Source organism: Lissotriton helveticus, chromosome 2_1 (genome assembly GCF_964261635.1).
Source record: "Lissotriton helveticus chromosome 2_1, aLisHel1.1, whole genome shotgun sequence".
In the NCBI taxonomy this organism is placed as follows: Eukaryota; Metazoa; Chordata; class Amphibia; order Caudata; family Salamandridae; genus Lissotriton; species Lissotriton helveticus.
In genome coordinates this window covers 75,339,743-75,365,619 of record NC_136059.1, presented here as the reverse complement: position 1 = coordinate 75,365,619, position 25,877 = coordinate 75,339,743, and the positions used below count along the sequence as shown (strand labels likewise).

General features: G+C 48.8%; 1 protein-coding gene across 2 annotated transcripts in view; it reads right to left on the bottom strand.

Moving 5' to 3' along the window:
- SFXN5 (sideroflexin 5) overlaps window positions 1-25,877 on the bottom strand; it is a 1,158,373-nt gene that overhangs the window by 408,205 nt on the left and 724,291 nt on the right. For both annotated transcript variants that reach the window (XR_013606958.1, XM_078674489.1), the window contains exon 12: window positions 16,187-16,272. Coding sequence is in view for 1 of the 2 variants with exons in the window: in XM_078674489.1 (XP_078530615.1) it covers window positions 16,187-16,272 (86 nt within the window). In the remaining variant the exon portion in view is untranslated. The remainder of the gene's footprint in view (window positions 1-16,186; window positions 16,273-25,877) is intronic.

Below are 25,877 nucleotides of genomic sequence, written 5' to 3'. Positions count from 1 at the left end.
AGTAGGGCATACCACCATCCAGATGCGAGAATTTGGGGGCTTGACCAGCAGTTCTGAAGTCACTTTCTGGAAGAAATTATTTTTGTTCAAAATGTACCCTTTCTGCAGGGTAAATCCGATTTTGTTTGGCTTTTTGCTGAACCCCATATTTTGCTCACTATAGAACTCAGTGCAGTTTACCCCTGTTAACCAGTGATAAAGTGATTATGCTCTTCCTTTGAACATGGTTTATTTAATTTGCATGTAAGTCCCAAGTATATGGTGTACCCATAACCTGTACATTAAATTATAGCAGGGAACTGTAGCACTCATGTTGCCATCCACTGTAGTGGCCCGGTTAAGCATGTCTCCAGGTCTACCATTGTACTCTTGATGTGCAGTTTTAAAACAGCAAATCCAAACTCTCACAATAACCTCTTTTGACAGGCCTAAGACTTTCTTTTAAGTATTAATGTCACCCCTATGCAGGCCTTATTGCCCATAAGGCAGGGTGTGTGGAATTTAAATATAGGACATGTAAAATGTAAATCTTAAATGTGTCCTTACAGTGAGATTGCCCTAAAAGCCTTTTGTAAATGAGGCTGTTAGAAAGTTAACTTTGCTCTTAAATCTGCATTTTGATCTTTCATTTCTGCCAATCAGTAGTTAGCATTTGAATAGGCGTGAATGCGGTGTGAACTTGCTCCCAGGTGCAAACGATAGGCCCACATAAATGGCAGAGATAACCCACATGAGCCTCACAGAATATACAGGGTGGGGCTGTGTGGATCCTTTTAGACATTAAAAAGTCAAATTCTGTCTGAATATCGCAATCTGCTTAACAAGTCGAGTGAGGTTTTCCAAAGGACACTTGAAGCGCATCTCAAAGAGGCTTACCTTGTCAGTTGACACTTGCACAAGGCTCTTCGTCTGTCCCCCCTGCCATTTTCGGCCCCATCCACAGTGGGCCTCTTTTGACATTAAAATGTGCAATCCTGCTGTACAGGTCTACTGGGAGTTTCCATATAAAACTTGGGGATTACTTCAAAAGACAAAGAGAGGATGCCAAAACAATTGTTGTGCATCCCACCCTCAGCTTTTTTCTACCAGACATCTGTCTCTGATGTTGAGGTGGGTACAGGGAAAGCCTCATACTGGATTTTACTGTTAGATCTAAGACGGCACTAGGAATACCATGGTACACGTCCCACACACACCCTCAGTCCTCAGAGCCCAAGTTTAGAGTAGCCGAAGACTTCAGCCATCTTGAACATGCCTAAAGTGGGTAGGGTTAGTACTGCAAACGTTTACCCCAGTGGTTAGGGTGTCCCCACGGGCACTCCCACCAACTGGCTTGTGCCATACATAAATGTGGTATCTCCATGCACCCACTTTAGAACACTACCAGACCCGAGGGAGGGAGATCAGAAGAGTACAGAAACTGCTGTCTTCAACATGAGAAGAGTCCAGAAAGCACTGGATCTGCTCTCTCTCTTGTACCCAGGTCAAAGAAGTGGACTCCAACGATCATACAGCTAATCTCCTGCTAAAGCTATATGGACACAACACGCAACAAGAGGCATTTTTCTGCATATGCTCAGCAGACTATAGAACTCTCTACTCTGCTGTTTGGCCTCTTCCTGCACCCTGTGAGTCTCTAAGTGTCTCCATTGAGGTCCTGGGGGGCTTTAGAAGTGTTTTCCTTGGGTGGATTGGGACTTAAAGGACTAAGTCAGAAGTTAGAATCTATTGGCCAGAATGAACCTGGTTGGTGTATTCGACCAGCGTTTCATCATTGTCAGCGTCAAATCGGGCCTGCATCCAGTGCTACAAGGACGGCTGGCTATCATTGGCACTTTGTGCTTCTTTATGCTATTTCTACTTAAAACTTTGCAAATTCTTATCTCTAATTCCCCTTATTGTATGTTTGTCATTTTGGTGTCACCTTTATCATTACATTTTACTCAAATGTTCTCAAATTTGTTTTGGGATTTACATTTTTTGCATTTTGACTTTATTACTGGTTCAGTACAGTATAAACACTTTACAGTATATCCAACCCAACAAGACTGAAATCCTTTGGCTTAGATTACAGAGATGGTTTAGTGGTGGACACAGATGATTCAGAGCTGGACACGGCATGATTCATGAAGTTACAACTCCATCGCTCCTACTGTCCTTAAATAACTATAAACTTAAATAACATCACAATTACCAGACAATACAAAGACGGTGAATGCTCAGGCAGGACCCACGGTGGATTAATAAACCCACAACAGGACACATAAGAGGTCACTGAAGTTGTTATGTATTCTGTGGGAGTACCCCTGATGTCCTCACAGTTTTTACCAGATACTATACAAATTCTCTAAAGGAGTATGGAGAGATAGTGGACCCCACGTTCTGGACATGTTTGAGAAGGCAGAGAAAACAAAGTCTTCCGTCAACACTAGCTGAGGCCGTTAGAATCAAACAATTTTACCTGGTAAACAATGTTCGTAATACAGGCCAGTTCTGTTAACTAACATGGATAAGGACAATTAGGCGGAAATCGCTGCTACAAGACTCTCCCACCTCGCACTTTGCTCTTCTACATCAATTTTATCCTCTTCTTTCCGTGTTACAGCATTTTTGGACCTGGAAAAAGCTTGGAGTGGCCCATTTTATTTGCAATAATAAAATTTGGAGAGGCCATTTTTGGCTCGATCACTCCGGCGTATACATCACACAGAGCTCTTGTGAAAGTTAAGAGGTGCGTATCCTCATATACTGAAATAGCTAGAATCGCTCGACAGGGATGCGCGTCATCATGGTTTTTGTTTGCTAATGCACTTGAGCCGCTGGCCTGTGCTCTCAAAGAACATGACTCTGACATAAGATTAAGGATTGATATCCACTTCTAATATACCTCAACACATACGATAATTTGCTATACATAAGGTTGGTGTTGGACAGTAACCAACCCCTGTTATTAGAGAATTCATTGGGTTTAGAAAGGATGTCTGGACCAGAGATTATTTGGAATAAATCACAGGTGTTTGCATGATCTCCAGACAGTATGAGGGATGAACTTGACCTTCGCCTACTTTAGTGAGAGGCCCTGGTAAGGTACGTAGGGATAAATATCCACTGAAATCTGGAAGTAATACTCAGGGATAACTAATTGCAAGAGGTAGATACCTGACGGGTTGCCCCCCCCCCCCCTCTGTCAATGGAAGATAGAAAACGGTTGTCTCCTTAAACTTCTCCATCTTTTTGTTAATATCCCAATCCCCCTGGATAGATTGGGTTTAAAGAACCTGTGCTCACTGTTGATCAGATTGGTGTGGGTGGGCAGACGGCCTCGGCTGAGCAGGGATACAATGACAATGCCACTGCAAGAGAGGGGCTTTCAAATCTTAACTTGGAAAAGTACTTTTGGGTGGCAAACCCACAAGTAGATTGTTATAGATTCCAACTGCCTCATGCTACAACAAATGTCCAGGCCTTCATCCCAAGTGAATAGATAAGTAAGCATCTGCTGGCCAGAGGAACCCATTCTGATATCCTATCTACACCTGATGGTCTACTGGCAGAAAACCCCAGTTTACCAAGGACACCAGAAGAGAAAGCATGACTACAGCTCGAACACTTAGGATTGATGGCTCTATACCAAGTATATACTTTTTAACACTGTCCCAGATTAAAATGTGAGGAGACACAACCTCATTACATATTGTCTACTTTACACGTCAATTCACATGTCAGAATGTTTACCCAATCCTAGAAAAGCCGGGCATGAAGGGAGCACTCTCCCAGCTAACTGCTCCTTCCTCATCCCAACGTAACATCTTCCATCTTTATTACATGGTCGCTAGCTTCAAGACAAGGGGAGCAGAAGTTGGCTGGGGCACCTGGATGTAGACTTGAGGATCTCATCAACACAAGAACAATAGTGGGGGCGTGGCTTAGGAGCCGATGGGACAGGCTGCGTGAGCACTGAGCTCCGCGCTCGATCCCCCGATTTAATCCTGATTTTGATGCCTCTCGATCCCCCAGGCAGATCCACTGGAGCGGGGGGCGATCTAGAGCTAGGGGACATGCTGATTTGCCCGAATTCAAGCTGAAGATGGTTGCGGTGGCCGTCGGACTGAGCGAGGGTGCCGCCCGCTAGGAAATCTAAGATGGCGCCGGTCCCTGTTGCCTCCTCTGGCCGGAGCTGGCGCGGACTACTGAGACTGGGGGCGAGGAGCTGAGCTCAGGAAATCGCTGAGCGGACGAGCGCTGTGCCCCGAGGACGATTGCCGGGACTGCGGGGACACTGCTGGATGATACGGAGCCCTCGGCAGAGGTGAGAGGGCGCAGCGAGCTTTTTGGACACGTGACACTCGGAACCAGCGATCCGGCCTCCCGAGATTGCGGAGAGCCCGAGAGACATCGGAGCTGAGCGAGAGGTGCGCACAGCCTGGGGACCGGTTGGAGACTTCCCGCCCAGATTGGAAGACACGCGAAGTAGCTGAGCCCTGTGGGGGGAATCACAATCATAACTGGGGGCCCGATTGCACATAGGAAGCCGACGGAGATTGGGGCTTCCCCCCTTGGAGGGCCCCTCCCCCCCACTCACCGACATGACCCGCGAGTTGGGGGCAGGATCGCCTCGAAGGGCGCTGCAGGGGTTGACTATGAAGGGGCCCCGGGCCTGCTCTGATTAAACTCGGGTGATTGGACTACTGGAGCCATATCCATAAGGAGGGACGGGGCGAGGACGCGGTTGGTGGCCTAGTAGCGTGCGGGTGATGCACACGACACCCGGAAGCAGGCCCGTAGAAACGCTACTGCAGGACCACTGAATGGACCTGGGGCCGCTGAATTGTGCAGAATGGCGGCGATGAGCGGCGGACCTGGGCTTGCTTCTTTGAAATAGGGTTGCAGCGAATCAGAACCACCCCAACACAGCGAAATCAGAGAGGAGCCTCGTGGGGGTGGCGGCGAATAAGAGAACTAGCGCCCTGTGTTGCGGACCCTACAGGACCACGTATAGCCCGGACTGGATGGCTTGTTGAGGCTGGGTCGCTCCGAGTGCTGTGAAGTTGGTGTGAGGCAGTCCTTGGGACTGTGAGAAGTGTGGGAGGTGCGGTCCACTAGAACTGATCAGAAGGCGTGGGGGCACCGCAACACAGGTTTGGAGTACATCGCCAGTCGCAGTCATGGGCAAGCCTCGGGGAAGGAAGGAGGGTGACCCGCTGCCATCGGACGCTGACTCCCCGCCGTAGGAGAATAAGGGTGAGCAGGAAACACCAGAGGACCCAGGGATTCAACTGCAACTAGACAAAATATTGACGGCCATAACGGACACTCGGACCGCTCTCCAACAGGACATTGCGCAGGTTGCATTGGGACTGGGCTTGCTACATGCAGACCACTCGAAACTTGCTGACCGGGTGAAGCAGACCGAGACTACACTGCAGGAGATTGGTCCTGCACAGACTGCACTAACGGCGTCAATGGCGGGAGTCTTGGATCGTCTCACGGAGTTGGAACGGCGGGCTGAGGATGCAGAAGGCAGGAATAGACGCAATAACATCCGTGTGGTCGGCCTGCCAGAGAAAATTGAGGGGTCGGACATGGTGACCTACTTAGAATCATGGCGTCGAACTGTTGTGGCCCCGGAGGGGCTATCGAGTTTCTATACCTTGGAGCAGGCACATCGAGTCCAGGCTAGGCCGCCGCTGCAGGGGCATCCTCCGCGACCGGTGGTGGCGCGGTTGCTACACTTTCGGGACCGCGACTTGCTTCTTCGGGGGGCCCGTAGCGATGGCCCCTTCCAGGTGGACAACAGTAGTGTTACCCTCTTCCCAGACTACTCATTCGACACGCAGCGGCGCAGCATGTCCTTCCAAGCTGTGAAGAAGGAATTGCGCACAGAAGGGATCCAGTACTCTCTATTCTTCCCAGCCAAGTTGCGCATAGTACTTGACGGAAAGACCCACTTTCATGACACGCCGGAGGAAGCTTGGGACTGGCTGGAGTCTTACAGGGGGGGGAAAGGATGGCCAGGAAGCGGAGGCACGGGAGCTGGCTGGTGACTCTCAACCTCGCAGGTCACAACGTTTGCGACGCCGCAGGCGGGGCCTGAGGAAACCATCGACCTCGCAGACGGCAATAGAGCGCAAGGGAGCTCTGGAAGCGGTGTCGGCGATCTCCGGAGAACTGCTGAAAACCACGCCGGAGGCATCTGAACTTGGAAGCGACAAGGGCCATTCGGAGGTGGAGTCCTCGGTATCGGACGATCAGAGACTACCAACGGTCACCCCTAGAATGGCAGATGGACTGTTGGATGAGTAGACTTTGAACCGTATATAGGGCTGGGAGTTATGCCCTGGATTGATGTGCTGCAGTGATTGTCTTGTTTTTGATTGAGGATTGCAGTAGTGTATTAGAAACAAGGGGCGTTGAGAGCCTGAATCGGGAGTGAATGGGGTTGGGGTGAAGACGGTGTCCGTGGTGGGTTCCGGGGGGACCTGAGAGGCTTTACAACTTGGGGGATCAGGGGGCGGGCATTGGTTGTGCTATTGGTTTTATTGCAGGTCGTACCCTAGGCTCTATCCAACCCCCACCGGATGGTACTAGTTAGTTTACCTTAACTTTGCATGGGGCGTGTAGTTGGGGTAGTTTGGATGGGATTCACTATGTTGGTGCCTGTTCTTGGGGGAGGGGGAGAGGGAGATGTATTGGGTGGGGTGGGAAGGTGTGGGTTTGGTATTGGGTTGTTTGGGGGAAATAGTCTGCTGATGAGCCTGATCGAGGAAATGGTATTATCGAGTGTTGTGTATTTGTATAATGCTGACACTGCCTGGCAACCAGAGAGGGGGGGCTGCTCTGGGTGGGTTTTGTATTGCTGTTACAGGTCGTTGCCTGATGTGAAATGTATAACCTGGAATGTTCGGGGATTGCACTCTATGAAGCGTAGATATAAGGTACACTCCTATTTGGTCCGTAGGGACGCGCAGGTGGCTTTCTTGCAGGAGACACATCTGACTAAAACTGAGGGGCTTGCTCTGCAGCGCAGGTGGCGCGGACAGCTTTATTACACCACTTACTCAGCATTTGCGCTGGGGGCCCTGATCTGGATTAGAGCGGGGGTTCCTTTTCAATTGCTAGACCAACTGATAGACCCTGATGGCCGCTACGTCGCGGTTAGAGGTCGCCTGTACGGGAGAGAAGTGACCCTTTGCAGTGTCTATGCTCCGAATGTAGAACAAGTGCCCTTCTTGGAAACTCTGTCTTCTGTTCTCGCGGATTATTTCACGTCACCGGTTTTGATGGGGGGAGACTTTAATTCAGTTGCTGATGTAACCATGGACAGGTCCCATCCTCCACTACCCACGGCCCCAATTAAAAAGTTGGCTAGGGTTCGGGTCCACTGGCAAGGAAATTGGGGACTCCTAGACATTTGGCGAGCGCAGCATCCAACAGATAGAGATTACTCAAATTATTCGGCCTTGCATGACCTGCATGTTCGATTGGACGACATCCTATGTAGCTCCGGTCTGGCACCCCTGGTGGCCAGCAGTGAGTAATTAACACGCACCATATCGGACCACAATCCGCTATTGGTGAACTTTTGCTGGATGGTGGAGCGCCCCAGGATCCCTACCTGGAGGTTACGCCCCGAGATGCTGGAGGATCAGGTCTTTCGTGCGGAACTGAGCGATGGGGTGGAACACTATTTTGCAGAGAATGCGGGCAATGCCACGACAGTGGCCCTAGAATGTGATGCTTTCAAGGTGGTGGTCCGCGGGATCTGTATCGCCAAGTGGGTGGGAGTTAGGAAACTGCTTCTGCAGGAAATCGAGACGGGTGAACTGGCCCTGCGTGACGCCAAGAGGGCACATTCGGATGGCTCTGGGACGCGTGACGAGGTCCAGTCCCGGATGGAGGCGGTAGCCACAGGGGTGGAGTGCCTGCGGTGCTTTAATCACAAGGCTTACATGGCTCGTGCACATGCAGAGCGAGACAAGGTGGGCACATTACTGGCCTGGTTGGCTGACCCTGCCCCTAAGATGCGTGCCTATTTTGGCGTTAACCTCTCCCTCGGGACGGCTGGAATATGAGCAACACCGTATCAATGATCGATTTCGATCTTTCTATGCGAGTCTCTACACCAGCCAGTTGCAGACTGGCGAGGAGGATACTCAAGTATTTCTGGAGGGCTTGGAGTTACCCACAATTGAGGAGGAAGCGGCGGAGGTTCTCGGTCACGATATCACACTGGCTGAGAATCACTGCGCCATTAGGCAGTTGGCGCGCAACAAAACATCTGGTAGCGATGGATTGCCTATCGAATACTATTTGACCTCCTGGCTCCCAGATTATTGCTGATGTACCAGGAGGCAAAACAGACGGGGATATTGCCGGCTTCTACTAGGGAAGCCATCATTGTTCCGATCCTCAAGCCAGGGAAGCTGCCGACTGACCCAGCTGCTTATAGGCCTCTATCTATGCTCACTACTGACTATTAAATACTGAGCTGAGTGCTGGCCACCAGGTTCCTTCCCTTAATGACGCAGCTAGTGCACTCTGATCAAGCTGGCTTTATCCCGACGCGCAACACCGCCAGTAGCATACGTCGTCTGATAGGAATATTGGATGGCGATTGTGGAGGGGAGAGGCAAGCGATGATCCTCTCGGATGACACTGCTAAGGCGTTTGATAGCCTGGAATGGCCCTACCTGTTCTCTATTATGATGGCATTTGGGCTTGGTGCTGGATATGTCCGTTGGACTAAAATACTGTATTCGTCGGCAACGGCTAGGGTCCGCGTGGGTGGGACTGTTTTCTCTTCCTACCCAGTGGGGCTGCCCACTGTCCCCGCTGCTATTTGCCCTTGCAATAGAGCCATTGGCGGTACGCGCTAGAATGGGAGGGGCATATCGGGGACTCCAGCTCCGAGGTCATGTGCACTATATTTCGCTCTACGCGGATGACCTCCTAATGTTTCTGGAAGATGCGGGGGATGCCCTGGATGGGGCGCGCACTCTCCTTGACCGTTTCGGGGACATATCAGGCCTGCAGGTTAACAGGACAAAGACCTGTGTTTTTCCAGCGTCCAGTACATGCGACCCGCCCAGGTTACCGTCCGACCTGACGTGGGAGCCGAGATGCCTCCCCTATCTAGGAACGCAGGTATATCATGCTCAGGAAGATCTACTGGAGGGCAATATTGGGAGAGTGATGAGGGTCTTGAGGGGTAGCATGCGGTTTTGGGGGACCCTGCCATTGTCGGTGGTGGGTCGTGTTGCGCTGCTTAAGATGGTGGCGCTTCTTCATCTTTTATATTTCTTCCGGACCCTACCGATAAGAATACCAGCTGCCTTTTTCCGACAACTCCCCTCCGCGATGGGTAGCTTCATTTGGGGAGCAGGACAGCGCAGAGTGGCGCTGGATACATTGATGCGGCCGAGAGCTGAGGGGGCCTTGCCACCACAGATTTTGAATTGTACTATTTGACTGCGCAATTCCAGATTCTTACTCAGGCGGTGGCCGTAGAGTTTTGAGGACCAGAGGGGGGGACTGAGCCGGAGGTGCAGAGGCATGTTTTGTCCTTTGAGATCTTGCAGCAGCGACTGAAAACTGCCAAATTGTCGATAGTAGAGGGCACCCTGAGGCATTGTTGGAAACGGTTTCACAATAGAATCAGGGTACAACGTCCTTACGCACCCGAGAAACCGTTGGGCATGTGCACAGCGTTACCACACGGCGGCGATTGGTCCGGCCTGGCGGAATGGGAGGAGCTGGGCCTGCAGATGGTGGGTGACCTGTATGCAGACGGTGTGCTGTTGCCCTATAGCACTTTGCAGGAGATCTTTGGTCTTCCGCGTGGTCATTTTTTGAAACACGCGGCATTGAGTGCAGCTATACAGAAACATTGGGGTGCTGGCCTCTCAGAACCACCGACAAGCGGAGCGTGTCAATACGTAGTGATGGCAGCGGGTACGTATAAGGCGGTTACCTGTCTGTATAAACGAATGCTTGGGGAGGGGCTTAACCCGTTACAAAAACTGCGAGAGCAATGGGCGACGGACTTAGATAAAGCTATCCCGGACGCGGCCTGGTCACAGATAATTAAAAGAGAATGGAAGAGTACCAGGAACGCTAGGTTCCAGCTAATCCAATTCTTTGTATTACATAGGGCATATCTCACGCCAGCTAAAATTCATCAGTATTATCGGATCGATACTGCGATCTGCCCTCGATGCCGGTTCCAGAATCATATGCTGTGGGACTGCCCTCAGCTAGGAACATATTGGGAGGAGATAACCACGACGCTCTGTAGGGTAACGGCGCGGCAGGTTGACATGGATAAAGAGGCGTGCCTATTACACTGGTTTCCGCACACTAGCAGAAATAAGATAACTAGCAAATTTCTGGACTTGGGACTCATTCTGGCTAAATGAGAAATTACATCAAGTTGGAAGGCAAAGTCCGGTCCTAGCTATGGTAGATGGAAAACAGCGTTACTTATGTGGGCGGACAGCGAGAGTTCTGTTCGAATGCAACATGCCCATAGATCCCATAAAGATGGGGCGCTGGAGGCAGCGCGGGCGTGGGAGACCTTGGTGGTGGAACTCCGGATGCTAGATGTGGATGTTGATTCGGAGTCTGACTCATCGATGGAGGAGGGGCAAGCACGGGCACAGGCAGCTTCATCTGGACTAGTCGAGATTAGCGCGGAGTGAGGTTTCCGACTTCCAGGTGATTCCAGTGAATTTTTAAATAGTAGATGGGATGGCCTATATGCATTTCACACACTAGAGTAATACCTTGATGATACTCCTTATTAGATAATAGCGCCAACAGCAGAGGTGGGGGGTTTGGGAGTTGATAGATTATGAGGTTGGCCATGTGTAGGGCACTGCTTAATGACCTAGAGCCCTGGGCTCAGACACGAAACTGCGTTGATTGGGGGGGTTGACATAGTAGCGCTAGACTCGGAATAGGGTTTGCCTGCCTTGTTAATTTGATGGATTACTGTCAGGTCTGATCTCAGCACGAAGTGTCAGATTCTTTGTACTTATAATGGTCCCTCCTCATGTCTTGTTTGTATTTTGAAACAATAAAAAGATTTTAAAAAAACAACAAAAAACACAAGAACAATAGTGATGCTGCTTCTCCCAACACTAGGTTCATCGCTCCGAACAGGAGACACAGGCTACTGTCTGATAAACATTAATGTAGGCAATACCCACCCCAACAAGACTGAAATCCTTTGGCTTAGATTACAGGGATAGTTTAGTGGTGGACACCGATGATTCAGAGCTGGACACGGCCACGGCATGATTCATGAAGCTACAACTCTACGGCCACGGCATGATTCATGAAGCTACAAATCCAGCACTCCGAGTGGCCTTGCTGCAATTTGATAAAGATCTTCCAACCTCCACAAGGTGCTTCTCGGCTATGGCTCTGCTGGTGGCCAAGGGGTAGCAGCTGTGTCTGAGCGACAAAGCCAACTCACCACTTTAGATGAATGGCTGAAGGACACAGTATATTGTAAAAACACGGTGGGTACATTAGTGCACCATTACTACACATTCCACGCCCTAGGTACATAGGAGGAGCTACGGTATATGACTAAAGAAGGTGAGAGATGCAAGAGACATAAATGGAGCCCTGTGGAGAAGTAGAAGGAGATGCAATAGATGTGTGTGGGAGAGTGGAGATGGAGATGCGAGAGAGATGTGTGGAGGAGAGTGGAAATGGAGATGCAGATGCGAGAGTGATGTGTGGAGATTGGAGATTTAGATGGAGATGTAATTGACATGTGGAGGAGTGTGGAGATGTAGATGGAGATGCAAGAGAGATGCGTAGAGGAGAGTGGAGATGTAGATGGAGTCGTGAGAGAGATGTGTGGAGGAGATTGGAGATGTAGATGCGTCAGATATACGTGGAGAAGTGTGGAGATGTAAATGGAGATGGTAGAGACATATGTGGAGGAGTGTGGAGATGCAGATGAAGATCGGAGAGACATATGTGGAGGAGTGTGGAGATGTAGATGTAGATCGGAGAGACATATGTGGAGGAGTGTGGAGATGTAGATGTAGATGGGAGAGACATATGTGGAGGAGTGTGGAGATGTAGATGCAAAAGACATACATGGAGGAGTGTGGAGATGGAGATGCAAGAGACATACGTGGAGTAGTGTGGAGTTGTAGATGGAGATGCAAGAGAGATGTGTGGAGGAGTGTGGCGATGCAGATGGAGATGCAAGAGAGATGTGTGAGGGAGGATGGAGATACGACAGAAATATGTGGAGGAGTGTGGAGATGTAATGTACATAGACAGGGAAGAATAAGTAACTCTTAATATGCGGAGTGTTGCAAGACCCAAAACTGAGACGATATGAGAGAAGCTGGGCATGTAACCTGTGAGTACGCAGGTTAAACAATCATTGGCATAGCCAATAGGTTTTGCCTTTGCGACCTTATAAGTGTTTAGCCATGCAACAGTTGATGTTGTTGCACAAAGGATATTGTGCTGGATAACTAAACACTTATAAGGTCCCAAAGGCGAGACCTATTGGCTATGCCAATGCTTTTTTTAAGAACTTGTTTCCCCACCTTTTCATGAACTGGAATATCACCTAGCAGCATGGGCGTTTTTGTTAATTTCTTCCACCTGAGTGAATGTCCTGCCCTAGACCTGGGCAGGAGGAGGCCACCACATGCAGTCAGAGCACAGACTGGCCCATTGTCATTCTGTATGGGGCAATCAGCCGCAGACAGAATGACTATGGGCGGGGTGGGACTGCTCTTGTGCTCATAGGAGTGCGAGGCGGCCCCATCAGGGAGCTGAGGCCTCTGGTTGGGGACCAGTGATGTTCCCCACTGCCCAAAATTACGGACAAAAGGCGTCCGTAAAAGGGATCGTCATGGACAACGGACGTGAGATCCAAATTACGGATGGTCCGTGAAATGTATGGACTCTAGCTGTGCCTGCTGTCACTGAGCACAAAACAGAGCCCGATAGGGACCCGTTTTGAGGCCCCCTGCAAAAAACTGCCGGTGCTCATCACAGGTGAGGCCCTCTTAAAGCTTGGACTGCAGTACTCCTGGAAACCAGTAGTGAGCCATAAATACTTCAAGAGTAAGTCACAGCAAAATCTATGTGACCTAGGCCCACTTAAAGATGACATGACAGCTACACCGACTGTGGTGCCATGCAGTCAAACCAACACTGAACGTCCCCCAGGTGTGCGCCTTTTGCAAACCCCTACAGCGTTGTGGTTTTAATGAGGACACCTCCTTTCGTTTAATTAGTTAGCACAGTTCCATTTTTAATGTAAAAAAACCCCGAAAAATACAAGGACTGCATCTGCCACAATGCTGCGGGACCTTGACGAAGGCGCACAAAACAAGGACTGGGTCTACAGCAATGCGGGGGTCTGCACAACGAAGAGTGTCTACCACAATTGGAGGGGTCTTGCTGAGGCATACACAAAGCGCACGCGGTCGACATAGGTCGAGACAACACAAAATGACAATACTGTAAAACTGTTTAGTGCATGGTTCGGCCGCACATACCTTTAGGAGTCAGGGGACATGTTTTGCGGGTGGGGACGGGGGTGAGGGATTCTCTGGTCTCACTCTGCAGTGAGTCCAGCCGCACCGTGTTCAGTGGGCACTGGACGCTGAAGGGCGGTTTAATGTGTTTCACGGCAACCACTCCCTCAACTACCACACCGCGACCTCAGGAGAGCTGGGCCTCCAGCCTGCGCCCCTCCCAGGCAGGAACTCAAGCCCCCCTGTGCCTGCTGCTGCCTGACAGGAAGACACAGGCCCCCACGTGCTCTGACACTGAAACCTCAGGGTGTCGCCGCAAGAAAGCACTGTGCTCGCTGCTTTGTTGCATTTTGCATAAGTAAAGCGCATTATGCACAAGGACAGGCACATAGGTTAACTTGGTATATTGTTTTGTGTGTTGCAAATCCACATTACCTTTTAGGAGAATATGGCACACAGTGTGTAAAATATAAAATGGGTAAATGATGCGCATGCGTGCTCGGCGCTGATCATGTATTTTATAAGTCTAACCCATGTACATAATGCAAAGGGGGGCGGGAGGCGGGACACGGGAAGGGGGAGGCGGGGCAGTGTGAATTCTGTTTTTAAAGCCACACAACTTATTGTCAACATTACCACAAACATACAAATACATTATCACGAATAATGTGTACCTGAACAAAGGGACATTAGAATCTATGTACATGAATATGTTTTAAATATTTTATTAGAACATGTTTTATTTTTCTAAGCTATACATATGGCTTTTAAGTTCCTTTTGTCATAATTACATCTTTCTCAATACTGTCGCCTGACATGCTTTAAAGTGCTATATGTGTCCAATATTTTCACCATGTAATGGTTATCCCTCTATTTCTTAACATTTCCACTCTGGTTATATGTGAAAGTAATACGTTTCTGGAGTCGGACTTTATCCCAGTTGATACACCTGAGGTGACTGTGCTTGTGGTGGCCAGCAAGACCCGGCCTGTCACACAGGCCAAGGTGGCATGGACAGCGAGAGGGCACGTTTTTGGCAGCAGAGCACGCCGTGCATTCACAGAGGCATTTCGACCTGAGTGCACATCAGCACATAACTCTAAGCACTTGCTGTTTTGTTCGTCATCAGAGTTCTTACTATGTGCGCACTTGTAAATTGTATACTGGGGATTTCTGCTCAGAAATCCATATTGTGCTCCTAAAGACGCAGACAACATTGTTTTCATGTCATCTGCTGTTCAAATCCATTCTACCTGCATTATTTTCTATTAATTTGATATCATTCTTTCTGCACATTTTCAGGTCAATAAGCTCCGCCCACTGTCCAACGTGCTCACAGAGGTTCACATGTAGTGCAGTTGAACGGTGCTTATGTTGGAGTGTTGTTTGGCTACTTAGGACAGAGATGGGATGTGACGGGTTAACCTTCAGAGTTTATGTATAGGAGGAGATCGTGTTCGCCTCCACAATATCAATTAATCATGCAGCCAGCGAACAAGCCAACGTCGGCCACTACAAACAGCCGCACAGAGCGGCGCTGAATGACCGCCATCAGCATGTGAAAAGAGGAGCAAAACTCCGGAGTTCAACAGCTAAAGAGCAATTTGATGGGGTTGGGATGGGGGAAATTACTTGATTAGAGTCTGTTGGAAGAGAGCACAATTAGAGCACCTCTAGTCATGAATCCGCGAGACACGGGTAACAAAACACATGACAAGCTGCGAGGTATGTAGCTGGCACCCGGCTACGCTGCTGCTCGCTCCTGAGCTCCCTAGGCCAGGGGAGAGAGAAGGCGGGACATGCACCCACCTTTGGCAAAATTACATGCTGTCTTTCTTAGAAAGACGCACACAAAGGCCAATAGCCTGTGAGCAAAAAAAAAAAAAAAGCACACGCACAAGCATGTGGTCCGACTTGAAAGCGATTGTAGAAGCCTCACAGAGCAGCGCATGCGCGCTGGCTCAGGCGAGATCTATAAACTAAAAAGGTGATACTACTCTGGGTCTGTAATTGCAGATGCTTGTTCCAATTGTCGCTTACGAGGTACAGAAAACTGATAATTTGCCGTTGGTTCTTTACCGTGCACCTGCGAACTAACCTGTAAGTAATATTTATTAATGCCAACCTATGGCATAACGGGACACTCTTGTAACCATCTGGGCCATGCTCAATCACACTCTTTCAACCTCTCTCCAGGAAGGGAGTTTTTCGAACCCCTCCCCCCCAAAAAAGCGACTGGAGATATGTAACTGAGATAATTATGCTGGTTTTGTAGAAGAAAACACAAAATTAAAGGGGTTTAAAATGTTGGCAGAATACCTGAGCCTTCGTATCTAAATACAAAATTAAAAATTGAAATACAGGTCATAATTTCCCAAATGTTTATATTGGGGACAAAGTAGGAGAAAAGTAATACCATTTAGGATTCATTTTCTGAAATGTATTATGATTTAAACTGAATATTATTTTTTTTCGTGTGATATGCCGAACTGGTAAAATTATAGGAACTCCATCTCTCTCGGTTGTAAGAATATGGATTTAAAGACAAGGACCTTTGAGAAGACGGATACAAAAACTTCTGTTTCTAAAATACTTGCTGTGGTCATGTAGAATTCACTATGTTTGCTGTGCACGAGTCACCTTTTCGCTCATCCTGTCATACTTACTTTTCCAGCAGAGACATTATTACTGGAGGTAGAACCAGGATTGGCATTGGAAGGACCACTCTTGTGAGGGCTGTATCCATCAATGCCTGCAAAACAAATGCCATGTTAATGCATCTATTTATATATATATTATGTTTTACAGCAGAAAAGTACTACTTTTTCAAATGAATGTGCAAAAACAAACCGGCATAAGCGGATTATAAAAATATATATATTTAACATCTAATCAATTCTGCTACCAGCGCTGGTATGCCTTCGGGTAGCCATGTGCTTTATAACTGCATCTTTTATTTAATTTTATTCTACCATTTTCCCTTTTGGCTGATGCACAATCAGTGGGAGCAGTACACAATGGTTTCGGGACAAAAAGCGCAATTTAGGCAAATCTGAGTAAGATATAACAATATTACCTACAACAGAACCTTTTCCACCTGCCTCAGAAGCGTGATTTACATATGGTGGAAATAAGGGTATGGGAAAGTAAAGTTTAGATGCACTTCATCGAAACCAAGCTCACACATAATTTCTGCATAACATAACGTTCACTTGTATAGCCACAAAACATATGAACGTTTTAGTTCATTTCTATTCTATTCTTTGCTTCTCTTGCCGAAACGGTTACCAATAGATTCTACTTCTCCGTTCCCAAAAAGTTTGATTTTTCTTTCGGTTAGAAAATGTCTCCCACATCACATAATCCAAGATGTAGGTCCACTTAGGTGGTCCAGGAAATGTTGCACGTGCACCGGAGACCCCTTGAGGATGCACATAAAATCATCTATTCTGTGAATGTAAACATCTTTTACCTTGAGCACTCCTGTGACTCCCTTTTTCATGGGGGTGCCCTTTAACCACTTGGGCGCGGCCGCAATTCTGCGCCTGTGCGGCCGTTTTGAAGAGTGGGCGGGTTCATGACGGCCCCCAGCCGTCATCAGCACACTCCCACCGTGATGCATGACGGCCGGGGGCCGTCATCAGCATGGAAGGGGTTAAGATTCCTTCACCTTCGCAGATTCTTAGGGGCCGATTACGATGAGTGTCTGCTTTCTGACACTCATCGTCGGTTTCACTTCCAACCGCCTAATTACAATCTCGACGGTCAGAATTGAATCTGGCCAGTCATTCCGGCTGGATTCCGACGGGCTCAAGGTGCCTGTCAGCCCGTCGGCCATACAGAGACCAGCCTGTAATCCCAATGGATGGCGTTTCCGCCGTTGGGATTATGATGCTCAGGTTCCGATAGGCTTTCCATGTCGGGCTGTCCGACACGGAACATGAGGTTCCGTGAATTCTGAAGCCACTTTATAAATGTCATGGTTTTGTTACGAATTTGATAGTAGCAAACCGTAACTAGTGAGTGCGACAAGTATGAGTGATTGCGTCATGTTAGATCGATGGATTCACTATGTATTTGGGGATTTCGTTCTGAACCCTGGGTTCCATTTTGTGTATAGCAGCCATTTTGTGGTTGCCCTCACATAGGCCGATGACTGCGGCCGAACGAGTCTTTAGTACACGTACACTTTAGCTGACTTCTGAATGACCTGAGTGAACTGACCCCGTTGCCTGAAGCTGACCTTGTTAGGCCAGTTCCTTGCCCAGTAGCTGATCAAGATTGAGGATCAAAGCACAGGACATTGTAGAGTTTGGTATGCACACACACACCCCTTATCCTGCTTCTTATATGTTTTCTGTTCCTTCTTTTATGGTCTGTTTATGATATGGGTTGTGGTCCTTTTATTATGGGTTTGTCCGGCTTGTGTAAGAAGGAATGTTGGGCTTTTCTGTATAATTAATGGTGGGTCGGACAACTGAAAAGTGGGTTTGTCGTCATGCAATACCTTGCGTAATAATACCTATGATTGGACAATTGTAAATAGTGGGTGTTTGTCCTATTGGCTAATGTTTGGCAGACCTTGCATGTCCATGTTAGGCATTTTGCATGCTTGCAAAAGCAAGGACTGCCCCTTACTTTTATTCTGAGTTTTGTAACCCTGAGCATATATAAGGCCTCTGTTCTCTGTACTCCTCAGACTACCTCATTCAGTTGCTACGGCTTCTGTGTGACGTGGCCTCACTTATTAAATTTAATAAAGATGTCTTTTCATATTTTCAGCTTCTGTGCCAAGTTCTTTTTTCTATTAGTAAGTATTCCCTGAGAATGAAGACTACAGTTCTTCAAACACCTGTCGGAAATAGGGTTTGGGGGCCCCCAGCAGGGCCCCCTTCTCCTTGCGCCCTACGGTTGGGGGCCAAGGGGCCACCAATGGTGCCCCCTGTTGATCCCTTCACCGTTAGGAAGGCACCTTGAGGTGCTTGCCACGCAGTGCAGGAATGAACGCAATCTCCCATTTCTCTATGGGAGTTTGTGCTACGGGTGGGTTACGGTTGTGGCACAAGCTCCCATTGAGAAATGGGAGTATGTGACCGCACCATGTGCGGTCGCATTGTAATTGCGGTGTTGGGACTGCCGACCAAAGGTCAGACGGTCTTGAGACCCACACGGTGTTGGTCAGAGGCAACTCCGACCGACATCATAATAAGGCCCTCAAAGTTCTGCAATAACTGTGAGCCACACAGGCGCAGCTTCAACTTTTTTGCAAATATGTAAATTAAAGTTTTGTGGCTGTGTGAAATACACTCAAGTCCTGCATATGTAAATTGCATCATTTTCAATAAGTAAGCCTTATGTCTGTAAAAAAATAATAATATGTGAATTTATTTTACATTTATATCAAACTCCTTGGCTACAACACAATTTTCCCAAAGCATCTAAAAAGGAATTGACATTTTTCTTGCCAGATGCTAGTCATCTTTTCTGTGAATACAAGTCAGGCTTAAAGGAATGTATTCACCAACATGACACATGGATGAATTCAAATACTAAAACAGTACAACTACGCGTTGTAAAACTTAGAACATTATTTAGCGTATGGTGAGCTGTACTCCCTTTAGCTGGGGCAGCAGTGTGAGGTTGTGTGATGAAACAACACATACCCTGAACCACGCGGTCTTAACCACGACCGCGTCTTTACCACACATGCCATTACCATGCAGTTTCGAGGTAATTAAGACATGATTGGTAAAGGGACATGTGTGGTAAAGATCACGCTCCTGCCCCTCTGCCCAGAGCCCTAAAATTAGGCCCTCCAGCAGTCTATTCTACCCGCCCGAGCCCTATAAATTCCCCCTACGCCCTATCCTCAGCGTAAAAACCCAACCCCCTGGCCCCAAAAACGACTCCGACCGCAAGCCCCCTCCTTGAGCCCTAAAACCAGCCCCCTACCCTTAAAATCTACCCCGCCTTCTCCCTGCCCTAGCCCAACTGCCCCCACGGCCTGAAAACTGCTCCTTTCCTGTCCCCTGCCCTGTGCACTAAAACTCAACCCCCTAAAAGCTACCAAAGCCCCAGCCCCACTCCCTGAGCTCTACAACCAGGACCCACCCCCTAAACCCTACCCCCACATCCCCCTGCTCCAGCCCAACTGCTCCCTGGGCCTTAAAACTGCCTCTTTCCTGTCCCCTGCCCTTAAACTCAGCCCCCTAAAAAACGACTCCGACTCCTGCCCCCATCCCTGAGCCCTAAAATCAGCCCCCACCCCCTTAAACCTCTCCCCCTGCCTCAGTCCAACTTCCCCCTTGGCCTGAAAACTGCCCCTTTCCTGTCCACTGCCCTGAGCCCTAAAACTCCTGACCCCCCCACAGCCGTGAAACCTACCCGACCCCATCCCTGAAAACGAATCCACAATCCATATAAACTACCCCCACCTCCGCCAAACCCCACTTACTGCATCTTTCCCAATCCTTCCTCTTCCTGCTTCCTCCAGCAAGCCAGCAACTAGACCGCACATATGCCTTAACTACGCATATGCGTGGTTAAGGCGTATGCTTGGTTAAGGCAAGCGTGGTTCCGGCTGAGGCCACGGTGTTCCGACTGTTTCACGCAGAGGGATATACTCCATTGCTCTGGCAGACTATACATTCAGAGTTTTTTGCCAGCCAGGTGAAGATCTCTTCACCTTTAGAGAAGCCACCGCCACAGTGGCTCCCCTGAACACATTGTAGTTTGGCTTGTGTTCCGGTTCAGGGAGAACCTGGCCAGGGTAGTTCAGGCTGGAGCAGAGTCCATGCATACATGCATATGGCTTGGTCCAAACTGAGGTGGCATGGTTTGCAAAATAACAATGGACTGGGATGCCAAAGCAAGGAATTACCAGTGGCTGAGATTAATTCAAGCATTCCATCCATCAGTTTTTTATGTATACTTAAGAAGGATGCCCCAAGTGGGACGAGTATGCCCAGACGTGGGTCCCATGCACATTGAGCCACTGGATCAAAGCTATACCATACTCATGATCCCTAATAGGAGCAAAACCAGTCCTGGTTTGCTTGTGTCGGGGTTCAGGGAGGACCTGACCAGGCAGTTTGGGCTGGACTGTTCTCATTTGAGCAGAATCAAGACTGATTTGCATATGGTTAGGCCCAAACTCAAGAGACATGATAGGTGAAAAACGATGGATTGGGATGCGGCTTGAGCGATTGCCAGTGGCTGAGATTAATTCAAGCATTCCATCCATCACCTTGTTGTTGTTGTGGTTGACGCCCTAAGAGCAACGGGTATGCAAAGTCGGGGTCTCATGCTCACTGTGTCACTTTAATGAGGTTATACCTGGCAGATGAGCTCCTATCAGGGTGAAACCAGTCCTGGGTTGTTTGGGTTCCATTTCAGGTGAGGACCTGGCTTGGCAGTTCTGGCTGGACATTTCCCAATGGATTACTGGGTCCAAATTGAGGCGCCATGGTGTGCAAAATAACGATGGACTGGGAGGCAAAAGAAACAAATTACCACTGGCTGAGATTAATTCAGTGTGGTGCCCATATGTGGGTCCTGTGCACACTGTGCCACTAGAACAAAGTTATACCCTACTGATGAGCCTTACTAAGGTCGAAACCAGTCCTGGGTTGCTTGTGTTTCAGTTTAGGGGAGACCTGGCCTGGCAGTTCGAGCTGGACTATCCTGATTGGAGCAGGGCCAAGGCTGATTTGCATGTGGATGGGTCCAAGGTGAGGTGGCATGGTGTGTAAAATAACGATAGTCTGGGATGCAGCCCCAAGTATTTACCAGTGCCTGGGATTTATTAACCCCTCCCCTGCTGGTGACGGAACCACTCCGTCATCAGCTGCGGTCACGCTGTGCTGATGACAGAGCGGTTCCGTCACGGCCCGCTCGGCGCGCCTGCGCGGCGCGAATTCCGCGCCTGCGCTGGACGTTCCATTGAGCGGGCGGGGCCGTGACGGAACCGCTTCGTCATGAGCACAGCTCAACCGCGGCTGGTGACGGAGCGGTTCCGTCACCAGCATGCGGCCGCCGCGCGGCCGCCCCACCCCCTTAGCACTGCGGCGGAATAGCCGCCGCAGTGAAGGGGTTAAAGCATTCCATCCAGCACTTTCTTTTTGTATACTTCAAAGGTTCAATGTGCTAGTACAGGAAGTGTTTGGTTTTCAAAAACAAACACCCAGTGCAGGAGTTTGTCTCCGAGAAACGAAATAGAAATGTATCATACACCCTGGAAGTTTACACCTAGAGTGTGGGGGTTATTACTTTGTAATGCATAGCTTCCACAAGAAGTCTCTTATCTCTTACAACAGATTCGAAATCTGGTAACTCACTGGTATGACCCACGGTTGCTACATCAGCACAGTGCTGCTTTTTTCACATTTATGTTATGTTATAAATGTTATAAATGTTTTTATATCGCGCTCTGCTACTACAGAGTATCCTGGCGCGAAGAGTGAGGTTATCCAGAAAAAAAATGCGCATAGGAAAAATGATTATATGGTAATGTTAAACAAATGTGTTTTGAGCCCCTTCTTAAACATAGAGATTGTCGGAGACGCTCTTAGATGCAGCGGGAGAGCGTTCCAGGCCCTGGCAGTCTGAACAGAAATGGATTGACCGCCCAGTCTTGAATACTTAAATTTGGGCATGGTCATTTGGTACAAATTTGCAGAGCGAAGAGCGCGACGGGGAACATACATGACAAACCTTTTTTGCAGATACATCGGACCTAATTTGTGGGTGGGGCCAGACACGAGCGCACCACCGAGGTATCTAGATTGTCCTTCGGCCAGGTGAACAACAACTGGGTGTCGTCGGCGTAGGCCATTATTTTGGCCCCCAGCTGCTCTGCCAGATGAATTAGGGGGGTCATGTAAATGTTAAACAGCAGGGGGCTCAATGTGGACCCCTGGGGCACACGTGTATTAAGATTCTTTGGCCGCGAGGCATAAGGCGGCATCCACACTTGTTGCGTCCTATTGGTCAGGAAAGAGGTAAGCCAGGAAAGGACACGTCTAGAGATGCCCACCTCCGCCAGCCTGGCCAAGAGCAGAGCATGGGGCACCGTGTCGAAGGCGGCAGAGAGGTCCAACAAAATCAGGACCGCTCTGCCGCCCCCATCAAGACACTCCCGGATGGCCTCAGACACCTCCACCAGCGCCGTTTCTGTGCTAAAAGCCGCCCTAAATCCAGATTGAGCTGGGTGAAGGGCCTGAGAGGATTCGATGAAATGATCCAGTTGTCTGAATACAATCTTCTCGCCGACTTTCGCGAGCGCAGGAAGCAGCGAGATGGGACGATAACTAGAGGTGGCCGATGGATCCAGCCCTACCTTTTTCAAAAGTGGAAGAAGTTTGGCTTGCTTCCAGCAAGAAGGGACAGTGGCAGAGGAGAGAGAGAGGTTCACAATCTGAGTAGCCTCCTGGCAAACAATGTTCGCCACCCCCTCTAGCACCCTCGCCGGGCAGGGGTCCGAAAGCAATCCCGATTTCAGAGATTCAAGGACTGCCAGAACATCCGATTGTGTGGCTGGATTGAAGTTCGTAAATTGGGCGCTGGTTTGAGACAACTTTAGAGATGGAGGGACCGGTAGAGACTGAAAATTGCCACACACCCTCTGTAAGTCAGCTTGGATTTTAGCGATTTTATCGTAAAAAAAAAAACGAAAGTTCTTCACACCAGAGATCGGAAGAAGGTAACACGGGAAGCGCAGCACATGGAGATAGAAAGCTCTGAACTATGGCAAAGATTTATTTGCCATTATTATCCGCTTTCTCAATCCTCCCAGCGAAGTAACTGCTCTTGGCGGCCCTGATCGCCACATTGTATTCCTTCTGTGCTGTACGCAACCTGCTCTTAGTCTCAGGTAGATAGGCTTGACGCCATACCCTCTCCAGTTTTTTACAGCCAGATTTAAGTTCCCGCAAGGAGTGGGTGAACCAGGGTTTAGAGGGAGTGGACCTAATCCTCTTGATCCGACCCCTGTTAGTAGGCATGACCGACCCTTGTTCCACCCAGGAGTTGAAGACACTGACCACGGAATCGATCTCCAACGGCAGAGCTGGACGGTTTTGGGCAAGGGAGTCTGAGAGAGTAGCCAAATTGATCCGCTGAGAATGAGCCTGAGGGGGATTCCCCCTGCCCTCATCTCTATTCAGGGACCAAGCGAACTGAATCAGAGCATGGTCTGACCAGGTAACCCTTTCCGGGGGAGTCATGGTGATCTCAACATTAGAACACACCAGATCTAGAAGATGACCAGCCTCATGAGTTGGGGTATCAACCCATTGAGTAAGGTGAGCCATAGATAGAGCTTCACCTAAGAGGATGGCCTCGTTAGAGTCGCACAAGTCAACGTGTATATTAAAATCACCCAAAAGGAGATACCATGTGAATTTCAAGGCGCGCGGAACAATGACCTCCTCCAGCCCCCCAACAAAACTACCTACATGGCCCGGAGGGCGGTATAGGAGGGTACCTCCCAAGGTGAAGTGAGGGGTAAGCACCACAGAAAAATGGATCAGCTCCGCCTCCCCCAAGGGGTCTTGAGGTTCGATCGCAAAAGCCCATTGGTCCCTATAAATCACAGCAAGGCCGCCCCCTCTACCTGTCGAGCGGTCAGCCCTGGTGATCCTGAAACCACGGGGTATTGCAAACTCCACCACCGGAGCGCAGGACTCCGTAAGCCATGTCTCTGTGATAAAGAAGAGATCAAGCTGATTCTCATCTAAAATCTCGAACACATCAGCAGCGTGTTTCACCAGAGACCTGGCATTAATGAGCCCTGCTTTAATAGCCGTCGGGTTAGTCTTCGCCTGATCCAAAGGGCACGGCGAGGACACAAAGCAGAATTCACATGAGGAGCAAATGCGCAACAGGCTATCTGACACATCCCATGGACTATCAGCACCACATCTAGCAGTATTCAGGGCAACTAACTGTTCGGAAGAATACCTTAGGGGAGCACGTTGTGGAGTCCGTGGGAGGCAGGCAGGAGCACTGGCCCTAGGCCCGTCCGGGACACGGACGGGCACAGACGGGCCCTCCTTTGGGGCTCCGTCGGCGCACAGACGGCGCGCCCGCTGCGCGCGGCCGCTGCGCGCTCGTCTAATCATGGCGTTATGAAGGGTCGGCCGAGAAAACACTAGAGCGCCAACCCCGAGTGCAATGCGGTCCCGCCTAACTTCCGGGTACCGCCGGGGTCGAGCGCTGACACCGTCACAGTCGGACTAGGAAGGGGGAATGTGCAAAAACGCTAAATGTGCAAAGAGCAATAAGTGCAAATGAGGCAAGCAAATAAATTTGGGCACAGGCTAAGGGCGAAGATGGATTTTAAAAATACAGACACAAAGTACACTTTAAAAGCGCTGAGATACAGCTATTTAAAATATTAATCAGAGCGTGTTAAGAAAGGGGTCAGCAGTGGTAAAATACGAAGCTCAATGACAGCAGACACTCACATTTGGGACAAGGAGGAGACAACATATTATGTCCTGCTCCCCCTTATTCTTTGCCTCGGCCTAACAGTTATAAGCAGGACAGATGATTATGGGGGACATGCGTAATATAACATTATAAATAGGTAACTGCGAGTTCCGGGGATGTTTTTCACTTCAAAGTTCTGAATGACATCAGAGACAACTCGAGCTTCCCACTCGTAGTTTTACATTTCATTCAGAACCCCTCAGTGAAAACCATCACTGGAACTCTGCGTTGCTCATCTTTAATTATATATGTTTTTCTGTTCGGTGCAGCCACGCTTTTTCCTGACAGTCCCAAACAGGGACCAACCCTATCTTGGCCAAACAAGAGACTGTACAAGATAGTTGTTTGACCAATGAGTTTCTTTGTGATTAGTATGTAACAATGACAAAAAATGAATGTCTATGATATTCTCTCATGTTCATTTACTGTGATTTTTGTAACAATGTGTATGATCTTTGTGAAATTTTGATGTGGCTCTCTATTTAGACAGTTATTTTATCTTGAAATACTCTCTTTATTATGTGCGCTCTTTATATGACTTTTTAAACTGATTTTACAGAATAAACATTCATATATTTGATTTTTGTAAACGGTCAGCACTCTATGGTGCTATTGGTATTTTAGGATGAATGGTGTATGATTTATTATTGGCTTTTCCAAACGCACACAATGGGAATTGTTGTTTGTGATTATTTGTCAATTGGCGTCCTATCCCTTTGTGTAAGTCCCTTTGTGTAAGGTGGACCCCTCTCTTGTTGTTTAAGACAAATACAGAGAGGCTGACCTTTCTGAGGCTAAGGTCTGTCTCCCTGCAGTTTTTCATTGGCTGGCAGAAGCACAACTAAAATACAACGTGGACAAGACAGA